The sequence below is a fragment of the Pseudopodoces humilis genome, chromosome 5 (genome assembly GCF_049639895.1).
Source record: "Pseudopodoces humilis isolate 2021_Gansu_Grassland_sample_001 chromosome 5, ASM4963989v1, whole genome shotgun sequence".
Lineage (NCBI taxonomy): Eukaryota > Metazoa > Chordata > Aves > Passeriformes > Paridae > Pseudopodoces > Pseudopodoces humilis.
The window spans coordinates 36,455,059-36,470,611 of record NC_142204.1 but is presented as its reverse complement, the minus strand read 5'-3'; the positions used below and the strand labels follow the sequence as shown (position 1 = coordinate 36,470,611).

At 37.9% G+C, this 15,553-nt stretch overlaps 1 protein-coding gene across 9 annotated transcripts in view; it reads right to left on the bottom strand.

Moving 5' to 3' along the window:
* OSBPL8 (oxysterol binding protein like 8) overlaps positions 1-15,553 on the bottom strand; it is an 83,490-nt gene that overhangs the window by 36,521 nt on the left and 31,416 nt on the right. For 3 of the 9 annotated variants that reach the window (XM_005519377.3, XM_014248972.2, XM_014248971.2), the window contains exons 3-4: positions 12,356-12,392; positions 8,497-8,625 (exon numbers count right to left, since the gene is read on the bottom strand). In XM_005519377.3, coding sequence (XP_005519434.2) covers positions 8,497-8,625; positions 12,356-12,392 — 166 coding nt within the window. Of the gene's footprint in view, positions 1-8,496; positions 8,626-9,370; positions 9,464-12,355; positions 12,393-15,553 lie in introns of all 9 variants that reach the window. The other 6 variants (XM_088055039.1, XM_014248975.2, XM_088055038.1 and 3 more) reach the window with 6 other exon arrangements.

Genomic DNA, 15,553 nt, shown 5'->3' with positions numbered 1-15,553 from the left:
AAACTGTAAACAGGAACAGATTAAAATACATTTTTCTCCTTCCTATGCCCTTTTCTCCATTTAGAACTGAAACTGAACTCTTTGGGTGGATAAAATTAAGAATTTCAATATGGATAAGGTTACATTTCCCCTCTCTGTGGCTCTCTCCACTCAAGGAAGCTGTTAGCTGTTATTCTAAGCACCTTCTGCTTTAACTCAACAGCAACACAGGAGAGGAAGGCTCTGAGCCCTTTACCAAAATATTACTCTGTCTCACCACTAAAAAAGAGGAGGAAAAGAAAAATATCTAATTTAAGCTTCGTCCTCCATCTCCTCACCCCTTCCCCTACGAAGACCAAAAAACTGCATAAATCTTTTCTCTTCTTCTCTCCTTCCTTAAAATAAATTCAGACAGAATAGGTCCATCTTCTGATGAAATCAAACTTTGTGATCTTAGACTAATGTCTCAGGCAGCCTTCTATCCTTTTGATATTAGTTTTGAGTGCCTTAAGAATTGATATATTTAGAAAATACACTTATACACAGCTTATAAGTTTACACAGTTTCAGATACAAATAGAACTACAGCCAAGTCCAACTGCCTAAGTCAGACATAGCAGAAAAGCTTGCATAAACAGGGAAGTATCTGCACTTTAGCTTAAAGGCATCAGGTGCGTGACACAGTGTATCTGCACATGAATATATGAGCTTTTTCCTTAACAAAAGTTTAAGTCATGATAGGAGGCACTAGATTAAGTATGCCACTGAAACTGAAAAGGAAAAGTTTCCCGTTTTTTCTGATTTATAAAACACCTGTATCAGTAGGAAGACAAAAATCCCTACATTACTAAAATATTTAGTTCATGTGTCTCGGGGCAGGAGGGTGTGGAGGAAGCACAAGGGGAAGAATCCACTCCCAGTCAATCTCTTTAGAGGAGGAAAACTTATTTAATGTATATATTTTTCTAAAGGACAAAACACGTTTCTCACAGCAGGTATTGAATTAGGGCTTCTTCAATAGCGAATAGTAAATGCTGGCTGAAAAACCAATCCTAATCCCGTGCTTAAGATATTCTTCCAGGAGCAAATGTTGCCTGGAGCAAAATGTGAAATCTCAGCGTACAAAACAAAGTCAAGTAGAAGATATGTGGAGTTCCAACAACTTCTGAACACTTTGGACATAAATTGTAAAGACATTAATTCAATGAAATTGAACTCAAATCTATCTGGACTACTCAAATGAGGAATTTTCAGTATAATAATTCTTTTTATAGAGATTTTAGAAGTTCAGAATAACTAACACATTCTACAAATTGATGCCGATACAGTAATACAACTATATCTAGTGATGCAAAGTAAAAAAAATAACCCTTTTCCCTTTACAGGTACCCAAGGAAAAGCCAAAATCTTATTAAAACCAAACTCTGTGAAAGCTAGAGAAAAAAGAAAGAGGAAGGAAAGCTTGGTGTAGTAGAGGAAGGCAGAAGCCTTTTAGACTTGCCCTGCAATTTTGACAGTCATTTGCCCTGACATTTCAACATTACTACCTTTTCCAGTAGAATTCTCCCCCCAGTCCATGGAAAGGTCATAAATAATTCTCCACATGCAGTATAAACACACTCTTTGCAGCATGCAGAAGACAGAAAAAGAAAACAGGTAGACTATCATACCTATGAAGGTTTTATCCAACACCTGCTTTTCACATGTGGATCTCAAGTAAAAGTGTTTTTTTCCTATTTAATAAAAAGGGTATTAAAGATATACTTGCCTTCAGCACTGATATTTGATTCAGGAAAAAAAAAATTATACCTAAACAATGAGACTACAAGTTGGAAAGTAGTTGAGAGAGGTAAATTTCTTTCACCAAATATTATTCTGTTCTCTGGTGTTCCCAGGTCCAGTACAAGTTTAGCTGAGGAGTAATTCCAGAGGCAAGCCTGAGAGTGGTGACCAATGACCACCAAGTCTGCCCATGCGCTGCTGGCAACTGTACTTGGCTGCACCTCCTCACTTGCTAACAGCCTGCTCAGCTCCTCCCACACAGAGTAAATAGCTTTGCTCACTGTTCAGGTTTCAACATTGCCATCTCAACCCTGAGGAAATTCTCAAAGTCACAGCTCAGGTTCAAATAGGCTGGTGCTGCACAGACTGTCATGAAGAAAGAGAACTTGCTTGAGATGTTTCACAGCAATCAGCCTTGCTGCGCCTTTTAAACCCAGTACCACACTTTCATAAAGTTATAACCCACACAGAAAGCAGTATACGCAATTTACCCAAGCCATAAACACTGGGTGGAGTAGCATTTCAGAAATGGCAAGTTCTAATAAACACAATGACTTGCAGAGAGGAATGTGCCAGAGTATGCATGACAGTAAGAAAGCAGAAGGTTAGGATAATGTTTTCAGGAGACTAACCACACACAGCAGAACTTAAAACCTTTTACAAGAATTCAGTTCTATAACACAGACTAAGATCGGTTTATTCAGGAGGGCTCAAGCTCCTTCCTCCTACTGTGACCAGAGCCTCGCTCACATCCCATTTAAGACAAGCATCATTAAAGCTACTCCTAATAAGTTAAACAGCTTGTGGAACTGGGGCTTCACTTCCAAACTCTGTCAAAAAACTGAAAAGTGACTGCCCATGTCCCTAGACTCAGAACCTATGACAGGCATGATGACAGGCATTAATCCAATACAACCTAAAGAACAACCAGTGCCCATGGCTCCCACACACTGTTGATTACAAAAAACTTCCTCATCATGGAAAGCAAGGCAAGACTCTAAGGTGTTAGAAAGAATTCTTATGTGGCAGGAGAAAGCAAAAGTGTTACCATTTCTCTAAGATATTAAATGCATTTATTCTGCGGAGAAGGTGCCTTACTTCAGAAGCAACGCTTGCTGTCCATACTGAAGTATTAAGAAAAAAGCTTTTTGAAGACCCTCAAGTAGACCTTTAACAGTTTCTTCTTTAGCAGTGAGACGATGAGACAGACTTATGGGAAGATGAAGTGAAGTAACGAAGCATAAAATGCTTAGTAATAAGCTCTTCTTGCTGTGTCAATACAGTAAGTTATTCAGCCATTCTTCAGCTTCTCTGTTCAAAGAAGAGATATAGTGAAGGGAAACAGGAGACTGCATGAAGTTACTTCCATGACTAAGTCTGCCTACAGGTAGAGAGTAAACTCATAGGAAAGGTGAAAAGAAAAACAGAAATCACTATTAAAGATGTAACCCAACTATCCAGAAAACAGCTTGGTTTGGAACCAGACAGATTGGCAAGCTTTTGCCATCTGCAAGCCAAATACTATCATCCAAAGGAATTACTAACACACTGAAAGTAATAGTTGGAAAAAAAAAAAACCCAAAAACAACAGCACAAACTGGCATTTAAGCAGTGATCAACTCCCAGTGGACTTACAACCTCGCCTGTGCTCAGTGCATCCATCTGCTGGAATTATGGGCAGTGGGATTTCTCTCCCCAGCTCCAAGACAGTTCCCCTCTGCTGTGGCTTCAGTCCCATGCATCCATATGAAAGAACAGGATCTTGTGACCTCTAGGCAGAAATGTGCCCAGAGCACCACAGCCAAGTGCCTGTCTCAGGTAGAGTTGCCAATGCTTTGAAAAGGCTCTGAGTTCACTGTCACAGGGCTGCATCTTCCCTTCCATCAGTCCACTGGCAGCTGGTTAAGAGCAGCTGCATTGCTGTAGCTCCGAGTCTCCTTGCACACTGACCACTGGGAACCCAGAGCAGGGATGATGAGTCAGGAACTCCGAGACCTTCGTGACTGCCCAGTGAAACAAACTGTGCTCCTGCTGTCAGCTGAGCCAAAATACTGAAACAAATGGGGTTTTTTAAAGCTGCAAGTTGCACAGGTCAACAACAAATCAGCTTTAACTTGTTAGTTGCCTTGGGTACACAGTCAGTAACACCCGAATTTGGTATTTTCTCGGTCATTAAGGCTCCAAAGGCATCTCATCCCTTCAACAGCTAATAACTGTTCTTTAGGACCTACTGCTTAAAAATGCCTATTCTTTGCTCTCCACCTTCTCTCACATACAAAAATAGTTAAATTCCTATTTTCTCCAAAGATGCAGCATCCTGTGGATTAAAATCCTAGCACTAGCATATCCTTTAAATGTTTCCTCTGGAGCTGTTTAAAGTACAAGCTCAGCACAGCCAAAAATGCCCTCACTCTTCCCCAAAAATCACCTTCACTTCCTTCCCATTCATGGTGATCATCATAATCATCATCACTGGCAGACATGTAATTTTGTTTCCACTGTCAACCCTCCTCCCTGCACCTAAGCCACTTCTGTTTCTCAGTCTTGAAACACAATATATTTTTAATCGCATTGCAAATTGAATTAACAACTACTACTGCTCTGCTGGAAAAGAAAGACAGATCCTGTTTCTTATCTCCTGTCAGACTCCGTATGGGCACACACATCCCACAAGGACACACTCATATTTTCACCTCACCTGCATCTCACTGATGTTTTGAATATAGACAGGAAAAATACAGAAAAGTCTGACATTCTCAAGCATTCTATTACAGAGTTTTTAATAATACTATCTTAACTAGATTCCTCTATTTACCACAAATATTGCTATTTAAGCATCTATGCTGTCTTCATAAAAAGTTTGAAATATGTTTTAAGAAAATATTGGTAAGTTAAAAACATTGTTAATAATCATTTATAAGGAGACTGCTGACTTTTTTCATAAATTTCATGTAATAACTGATAAAATTAATTAATGCAGAAATAAAGAAATAGATCAGTATGCCTCAGTTAATAAGGTCTACAAGAATTCAATTTACCAAGGATAATCTGACATAAATGACACCAGCAAGCAAAAGTCAGCTCGATGGAAGTTCAGTTGTTTGCTCATTAATAGTTAATAACATCTTTAACCACTGAATGCAAACACAGAAAACAAGCTAATTTAGCATCATACAATCTGTGTGTCAGCTGCTAGAACTGAAAGATGATTTATCAGTGCTAACATGTATGCACTACACTTAAAAAAATATGGTCTTGGTCAGTTGGCAAGGCCATGCTGCCCACTAGAGCCTAAAGACACACCATCCCACAAACATAAGCAAAGCTCCACAGATAAAACTGCCTCCCAAGCTCATTAAAGTTTCTATCAATAGGCTACTGAATTATTTAGGTCCTATTCCAAGTCTGACAAGTCTAAATAAAATACTGAACAAAAAACCACAGTATAATCATTTAGTATGTTCAAGACACATTAGTTGTAGCACTATGATCAGGACTAGGCTATTCTGACACCCTAGTTAACTACTTAATGGGCAACGTAGGAATAAATTAAATCCACATAAATTAAAATTCAAGTTAAAATCATACAGGAAAAATCTCCACTATCCCTTTTTTTTTAAAGTACACTTCCATCACACAACCTTGCTAAAGCTTTCTATGGAAGCGAATGTGACCTCCACACCTACACATGCCAGTCTGCATCCTCACAGGCAAGCTACTTCAGCCTCAGAAGAAAGGACAGCGTAACTTAAAGAACCTTAAAAATATTTTGAAAAACAGTGCAAAGATCATATAGAACAGTGACATTTTAAATAGACCTAACAATCACTAAATAAATTTAAACTTAAATATAAATATACATTTAAAAATAAATTTAAATAGGCTGAACAATCACTAGACAACGCTGCCAGATCAAAAGGTACTCTACATTTATAAAATAAACTGAACTGGACTCCAAGAAGACGATCTCTATGTCTTAGACAATATACTAAGCTCCATCTCACAAGAGTAACAGGAATGAGGAAGAAGGAAGACATATCCTGAAAGAAAATAGAAGCTTTCTGAAATCCAGAGCTATGGTCAGAAATTACCAGAAATTAAAACTCAGTATTTATACACAGCAGCACCTAAAATGATAAAATACATACAACTTCACATTGACGTACATGGTTCTCTTTGTTCCAAATAAAACTCAAATTGATGTTAATCTCCTCTCCCTCACATTAAGACTCATATAATTTTAACCATATCTGTAATACTTGTCATTAGGATCTTACTTAAAACACAAGCAGATGACACAAGTTAAGTTTGTTCCAGATTTTCCAAAAAATGGTCACTGAGCATGGCTGTCCCTAGACAGCTGCTGGACAGCCACTGTGGCGGTTTCCACATTAACACCAAAGTTAGTGCTGGTTGTTCCAGAGACCACCCCATCATAGGCTCTGTTTCATTCCAACTCACCTGCTTTTGAGCTACAAGTTGTATGCCAAAGTGGCCTTGCAACACAGGTGCTTTTAATTCAGGCAGCAAGAAACAACCTAAGTAAAAGTGGCCCAATAGCGTTGCACAACATCCAACTGCCCAGCAGCAAAGGCTAAGTATCTGTGCCACAGCTCTCCCTTATATTTATTTAATCTGTTCTTTGTAGATGTTTTTCTGTTTTGATTCTCTGTTATTCTGTGCCTAGCATGATATTGAATTATTTACATAACTCATATCCTAAGGATGACTTCGGTGTCAGTGACTAAAAGTATTTCCATTTAGTTCCTGGCAAATGCCTTCAAATTCTGTAGCTAAACATTTCCCATCTCATTGTAGAGTACTGCAGGCACATCGCAAAGGCCTTGGTTAAAAGGATTTCTATTACAAGTCAGCCTCGAGTACTCCATCACATTAAGCTCTGTTTTACTTCATATTTGTCAGGCTTCCATGACATCTCTTTTCTCCAATATAATAAGCTCACATTCATTGCCAGTACCATAATTTTGCCTGTAATTAGGAATACCTTGCATTGTAATTAGGAATAAGTACCACTGAATATTCACGCAATTTTTAAATGTTGGTCAACCTACTCCATAAAAATCACCTCCCAAGCCGCAGATAGACTGCAAGACAACTGTGCGTTGCTGAAACCTAGCCCACATTGTACCATTTCTCGATTAAAATTGAATGCAAGCCAAATTTCTTGTTTTATCAAAGTGTAGCCTTATATCTAGTAGTGCTTCTGGAAAACTAAGTCAGTGATGATTGATGCTAGAAAAGGTACATGTAACTGCCTTAAATTCACTTATATAAGTCCTGAAATATTCAGAAGGAAAAGAAAACAACAAATGGAGAGAAAACTTAATATTTGCAAGGAGCTTGATGTAGGACAATCAAGTCTTAGTGCCTTTCAAGCCCATTTTAATGATTTTCCTATGAGTAAGAGCCCTGAAAAAAGGCAACAGTTTGACTTTATAACTTAGTGGGAACATCAATATTAAAAGGAAGAATTTATTAGAATATTCAAATACACTTACATAACTCCAGCATTTGTCTAGCACAGGATACAACACAGTACAGAGAGAAAATAACCAAAAGTTCTTTCAACATAATATAAATTACAAACAAGTTATATTTCTATTATACAGAAAATATTTCTGGACTTGACACAAGCCAGAGGACATCAAGTGCTGTTTCCCTGAGATAACACCAGTAATTAGAAAATATATCTGAGTTAGCTGTGTGTAGTACCAAAAATACTACCATAGTAACTTAAGAATATACTCAATACTACCAGATTCAGCACAGTAACAACTGTCTTTGTTTTTTTCTTGTCTAATAGAACTGAACAGGAAAACATGAATATGATTCAAAGTTACCCAAGACACTGCCTTTATTACTCTGAAACACTAGTACTATTACTTTGACAAAGCAAGCTATGACACTTAGGGAGACTAATACCAACAGTTAAAAATACAAAACCATTTCAGGAACACTGCTCATGAAGAAAACTAAAGGAAGTATGGATGACTAGCATAGCTGCCAATAGTAAAATGGAAGAGAATTTTAAAGCCTGAAATTTTCACTAAGAACTTCACACACCCCAAGAAACACGTCCAATGATTTCCTAAGCAATAAATGCAAGTAGTTTCAAATGCAAGTAAGTGCAAGGAGAGACACTATTCCTTGTTTTTTTGTTTCTTGAATAGTTTATCTTTCACTTTCCATCCCGTCACTTCTCATGGATCTAGAGCTTGTTTTCAACAGGTTTAGCAAGGCAGAGGGACCTTGCTTGAGAAACCTGGCAAAAAAATAGCATTGAGACTTTTTTTTTCTTTTCCTTTCCTACAGAAAAGGGTCTTTCAGTAGAAGTAATTGCTGAAGTATCTTTCTACAAAAGTCCCACTTATAGTCATCATAACATGGCTGCATAAAGACATAACTTGAATACTGAGAAAAGAGTTACCATGGGTTTTACAGGACTACACACAAATAATCATTTACCATCATGTGGACTGTTCTCCCATCAAACAAATCATAGCATGCCTTAATATACTAGTCCATCACATAGGGCATTTTTTTCCTGTTTCAGATTAACACAAAGATACAAATAATTACATACAAAGTTTCAATACGCTTTTTTCCTTATCTCTTTATTGTAAAAGGCAATGATTTTGAACTAGCATTTAGGACAGATAATTAATGTCAGAATTTAAGTTCTTTAAAACCTCTGTAAAAAATAACTTAGTCTTACCTTGACTATGGGTAGTTCCTGGACTGAGACATGGCTGGAGTAACTCTTTGGTTGGAGTAAAGTAGGCTTCTCTTCCCTGGTTCATTCTTCCTGGAGTTACAGGCAGTTCATCACTGTTTGTTACCACTGCTGAAATGCAAAATGAATGCCCATTCAACGATGTTATGTGCTTGTGTACAGATATCTATTAAGAACTTCATTGTCATTTATGAAATTGGTATTCAACTGCTCTGTTGTGAAACATTTCATTCTAAGAACTGAGGTTTTCAAACCAGATATTTGCTTTGGAGAGGATGGCAGAAAGAAGCCAGTGAGACTGGTCTAAGACTTGAGGCAAAAGATGGAAACAAAAATTAGCATGAGGTTGGAAAGGCTGATAGTCAATACAGATACAGCATTGAGCTGCTGCTTATTTTCTGAAATACTTCTTTTCTTTGCCACTTCTGTGACAGCTTTTGGTTTAACTAGCCACAACTCAGCCAACCCATGAAACAGCTTGCCAGATCAAGCTGTACCAACATCCCAGAAAGCCAAGATGAATGTCTGTATATATACATCACAAAAAACAAGTCTTAGCAATACAAATCATGTACAAATTCTGTCAAGGCAAAGATTTAAAGCAGAAGAGCTACTCTCCTCATCAGTCTGAAAGACTTGTCTGGTATCTTCTTACCTATTTCTAGGATCACCTGGCCAGCCATCCTGTTTTATAGGTTCTGTACATTTCGTTAAGCTGCACACAACAAAACTGTACCTTTTTCACAGTCAAAGAATGACTGTCCCTGTAACACCTGTCGTGTGAAAGCAGATATACTGACAACGTGCTCAAAGAGGGAAACAAGCAACATTTACTAAAGAAAAGACTGGAACTTACAACACTGATGATTTTAAGAGTTCCCAAGCTTTCCTTAAAAGTTCAGCAGAAGATTTGAGTCAAACCAAACAAGTTCTATTCTCTGGATGGACTCTGCAAAGTACAAAGGCCTTCTTAGCTTTATCACTACTCTTATTACAGTAGTGCAAACATTTTGCAGCAAAACCTGGAATGAACACAAAGCAGTATGAAAAAATAAAAAGGTGCTTGAGTGTCCAGAAAAGGGCAAGGAAGATAGTGAAGGGTCTGGAGCACAAGTCAGATGAGGATGGCTGAGGGAGCTGGAGTTGTTTTAGCCTGAAGAAAAGGGGATTCAGGGTAGACTTTACTGCTCTCTACAACTTCCTGAAAAGCAGCTTCTCCCATGTAACAAGTGACAGGACAAGAGGAAACAGCCTCAGGTTGTGGCATGGGAGATTTAGATTGGATATTAGAAAATTTTCTTCACCACAAGGCTTCTCAAGCATGGAAGAGGCTGTCCAGGGAAGTGTCACCAATCTTGGAGGTATTTAAAAGATGTATAGATGTTGCACTTGGGGACATGGTTTAGTGGCAGACTCCTGCAGTGTCATTGTGGCAATGTTGGGTTAACAGTTGGACTTGATGTTTCTTAAATGTGTTTTCCATCCCGAATGATTCTGCAAGGATTGCAGTATACTCACCTGTATTATTTTTCTACAAGAGATAAGCCATCTAAAGCTCTGCTCCAGACAAACTATACTCTATGTGAACTGCTGCTGAGGAAAAATGTGGGGAAATGGACAAGGGAGGCAACAAGCTCATTTTACCAGCTCAGAATTCAAGTCTATCAGTGCCAGAAGGCTGGTATTTCAAAGCAGTGTCTGATTTTGCTCTTCTTGTTGAACCAAACTAGCTGTTTATTGTTCTGCAACTACAAGTAAGGGAAAGGGGGAGCAGGGCAGCTGCTGAAGTCTTGCGAAGGGACTGTACCACAGAAGGACTTGTATGTGAAAATAAAAAGGGGGGTAAGAAAACAGCTGCTTCACAGGTTTGCACAAAATACATCACTGCAGAGAGAGTGAGCTATACTTGTTTTAAAGATTTAAGGTGTATAGTGCAATGAAGGAGGGCAAACTTTCTGCCTACTAGCTGAAAACTCCTTTTGATGAGCCACTGGCCACTTAGCTTCTGCAGGGATGGGATTTCTCAGCCTACTGTGCTCTGCAGGTGCCCCCACCAGCCTCTGCAACAGGTGACACCGTGGGCTCCACAGTAGGAACTGCACTAGCAATCCTCTCCTGAGTAAACTGTGCAGAAGGCTTGTTTGTGAATGGGCAGCATGCAGCACTGCTAACTCTTTTTTAAGCTTTGGGAATTCCAAAGGTTTCTTCAAGCTGTCACAATGCAATAATTTCTCAGGTAACATTTACTGCCAGTAACCTGGAGTGTAAGCAAGCTCTGCACACGAGTGTTACTAAAGCATGAGCTACATTCAGCAGTGGTGACTCAGTCACACTAGCGGGACTACAAGCTACAAGCTCTCTGTAAAATTCATATTCCTTTATTAGTTGTCAATTAGGCCCTGCAACAACTCCTAGAACTGTCAAAAAGGCTCTTTTCCTACCAAACAGAGTTTATGTACCACCTAATATATAATACCATGTGACAAGCACTTCATATGCCTGGGGATTAAAGGTTAACTTCTTAAACCAAGTGAGATTTTGAGAAATTCCATCTATAAAGCTGAATAATGATTGGCAGGAGAGTTTTTAAATCTCCTTTTTACACAAAGCATCATAAATGTACTAAACAAATGGAAATAAATCAATTAAGAACATAACTATTTATCCACACCATAGCAACCACCAGGAGGAAGTTGTCCCCCCTCCTGCAAAATGCCTCAACCTAATGCTCAGACAATTTGCTCTGAGGTGAGGGAGATGACAAGGCATTATTTTAAAGAAACAATAAATAGTAAATATCAAAGCCTCCCTGTGACTCTTTAGAGGTCACATTTTAATACCAACAGTACTGTTTAGAGTTGACAATACATACTTTGTTCATGTTCAGCATACTGGTCATCAAATTATTAATATAAAAATTTGTCAGTACAATTTATACCTTAGAAGAAACATAAATTGGGGTCTTTATAGCAAATTTATTTCAGGTAAAGTTATGAAAAAAAAAATCTGAAGTGTCAGATTGCCACTTCTGTTTCTATAATGAGCCTATGAAAGTGCCTACACCACTGAAAATAGCACAAGGACATCATACACAGGAAGAGGCTTATTAGAATTCAATTCAACATTGTTTTTTAATGTCTATAATATGCCATACCAGCTAAGACCACAGCTTCTGCACAGATTTCTCATAGAAAAAAGAAACAATTTATGCCTGTACCTTTTTTTTTACCCCACATACGCAAACTCTTAATTCCAGGCAAAATTACTCTGCCAGTGGCACCAGTAAGTCTTTGGCTGCATGTATGCACATAGATACATCTGAAGTTTTCCTTAGCACCTCACCAGGTCCAATCCTGAAGAATTACAGAATATATACACCTGTTCGATTCTGAATATGTAATACTATTGAAATTAAGGGAACCACACATAGCACTAGAAACTGACATGCTCAAAAATAAAAAACTGCTTCTGAACCATTATTTACATATCTTTACTATCTATACTACAATAGCATTTGAACACTTAATTTCAAACTGATAAAAATAGCTTTTTCTCTTCCAGATAAATAATATAAAAGATTTTTTTTTCCTTGCCATGACTGGGAGATGTGAAGAATAACCCTTTCCCACTAAAAAAATAAAGGCTATGGTAGGGAAGCATTTGGATGAGTGGTATGCCAGGCAAAACACCTTTCCAACAGCAAATTTTCATCACAGTTCAACTGTATCAGTTATGATACAGAAGAAAACCTAGTATTTATCCCAGCAACTACATGCAAAGATATTTGCTAACTACTATGAATATATGTGCAAACATAATGTAGGAGAGAGGATTCACTTACTTGATAGTCCAGGAGAGTCTCTGTTCTCACCATGATGCTGTGTACACATACAATTGAGGAATGAAGAACAGCAAACATAAAAATCCAGGCCAGGAAGAAGCAAGTGCACAAAAAGCAGCAGCAGGAAAGAAGGACAATGAAAACAATGTTAGTTCATAACTAAAATACAACATGCACCTCAATGCCAAAGGCAAGACCTCAAGAGACTCCGCAGTTCAGAAAAGTTGAAGCAACAAATCTGATAAATGTGCTTATCGAAAAAGCCATTATTAGAAGCCATCATTAGTAAATAGCGACTGCCTCAACCACTTCTTCTGAGCGGAACCTCCAGCAGCAATTTAGGGCTTGCATGACTTGATACACAGCATTTTTAAAGAGATTTTAAGCTGGACTGATTTCAAAAGACTGAAGCTCTGAAGAAAGCTAAAATAACACAAAATGTTTCCAAAACCACTTCACTTTCAGAAAAGCATTTTGGAAGGAAAAAAAACTTTAAAGCCATAAGTAATGTGCAAGCTACTAATGCTAGATCCAAGCCTAAATGCTTTTGCGTACAAACACAAACTTAGAAGCCACAGATCCAGTTCATCTACAAACACAGGTAACATTTGAAATTGCTTAGGATGCAAGACAAACAGCGCAGTTTTAAAATTAAGAGGGTATTTTATATCTAAGTATTTCCATAAAATCAAGTTGCATAAAATTTGTCTCCCACTGAACACATCATACAAAGGCACTAAAAGAGGGTAACTACACAGTAAATAGCCTGTGCGCCTTTCTGATATTTGATCTGGAGTATTTTTTAAATCTTTGCTAACCAAGACCACAATCAAGGCTAAGATCCCACTGTGCTCAGCTATGTACAGATAAAAGGCAAATTCCACTCACATCTCTAAGGATTTACTACATTTGAAATCAGTGAATAATAGAAAAGGAGAAAACAAGAATACTGATCAGCATGAACATTTCCTCCTTAAAAATAAAATAAATCCAAACATGACATATCTTCTATATCCCAAATACATAAAGTAGCAAAATCTGTGCTCTGCTTTAAAGAGGATCCAATCTTGCCTCTCTTATGAGGACTTAACAGCAGGATATGTAAAAAAAAAAAAAAATCAAAATACTTGCAAGCAGGAATCTTGTCTTGCACTCTTGACCTCAAAACACTGATTTTTTTTTTATTTTTTTTTTAAATCCCTCACATCTGCCTAAGGGTGTTAAGTTGTAAATTGGCAGTGCAATGTGCAGATGTGAAACACTGCAATGATATACAACAATTGCAGTACACATCTTTGGAAAGGTGAGGGAACCCTTCTTTCATAATCCTGCACTTTCTGGAACAGGACTCGACTGAACAGGAAAAACTGTAAATATAAATAAAATATAAGTACACTTGGTAAACAACCTTCTATTCCCACCAGAGATTAAGTTCAGGTCAAAGAGTGAAACCCACTGGGGAGTAGTTCATGAAATGTATTCTAGAATTTAAGGGCTTTCAAGGCAAAGTGTTTATTCCTAATGTACGGATAACATACTGCAGACTAGGAAACAGTTTATGTTCAGACTGGAACTGTCCTACTCTATGCTGATTTTAGATTCAAGAGACTAGTGGCTGATAAGAGAACAAAAAGCCTGCAAAAACTGTACAGAGATCTAGCAACTGACTGAAGGAGAGGGAGCACCGCTATTCAGCACTGGGCTGTTTTATTTGTCACTGGGAGCTGGAAAGCAAGAGAATGGAACTGGAAAAATACACTGTAAACAGACACACAGGATCAGAAGTACCTGAGACTCAGCCAGATGCTCACTCACAATGCACTACTTACGTGTGGAAGAAACAAGAGTGAAAAGGCACCGCAGCAGGTCCTGTCTCACTGCCTGCCCTGCAAGCACCCTGGCCAAGATACAACGTGACACCAGAGAGCAGGGCAACCCGTCACACGAGATGACGATGCAGGGGCTTTTCATGTAAATATTTTAGCATTGCATGGTTAATCCTATGAACTGGTACAAACAGCTCCTATGCCAGAGGCTGAAACACAAGCCTGTCTAACTCTGTCCTTCATCTTCTCCAACTGACATTCTGTTTACAGACCAAACTCCCACTGTTGCTGATCAACACCCTCTCTTCATCAGAGGTATTTGAGTCTGTGTGTTTACCTAAAACCTGCAGAATACATATTTCTAAACACTGGAGCAAGATGAAATGAGACTATTTTGGTCAAAAAGACCTTTTCATTTTCAAATGGCCTACTGCACCTCTATCATCTGCAATTCATATCACTGCAGGCTAAGGTTCCAAACAACTAAGGGAACAAAACATGATGGTTTTACTACTTCAGTGTTTTTTCTGAAAAGAATCCTCTCAGGATATTCCTGTCCATCACCACCCACAACTCTTATTCTAAATATACAAAATTAAGAGAAACATATACATTTTCACAGAGGCAAAGCCTAACCATATTTTCACATTATATAATTGATGACTTTGATTATAGATTACAGAACAAATCCTCTGACAGGTTCTCAACACTACATGATCAATTTCAGTTCTACAGAGGCACAATTACTTTAAAATGTTGCTGCCAAAATATATGAAGCCTAGACCACCTCCCAGTAAAGTTTTTGACTAAGACTTAAAAGTAAAACCAGCAATATAAATCCAGCCATATAAAGTGTCACATGAGACAGCAGCTGTAATTGCTTTTATACAAAGACAGCTCACGTGCTTTAAAAAAAGCACTATTTTTAGATGTTTATTTCTCAGAAACAGAGCTTATAACAACTCCTACAAAACTTTAAGTTATATCTGCCAAGTTCTTCTAAAAAACAAAATCCTTTTCCTGTTGAATATTAGGGTAAAAGCAAAAGCATATGTCACACTAGCATTTCTGAATCTCATATTACACAAGCTTTTTTAAAACGCTATTTTTACAATCAAAACATACAGCTAAATTATTAATAGTTTGAACATTCTAAAGCCAAGTTTGAGTTTTCCCCTTGCTGAAGACAGACTTCCCCTGAAGGCAGTCTCTGATATGTGTCAGTCATTAAAATTAATCCAGTTAGATTTAAATTCAGGACCCCTGATCCAATCTGATCAATAAAAAAGACCTCTATTCAATGCTTCAAGGAAAAAAAAGACTTTTATGTCTGTTGATTAAGTATTATTGCTATTAAGTAGCAAGGACTGAC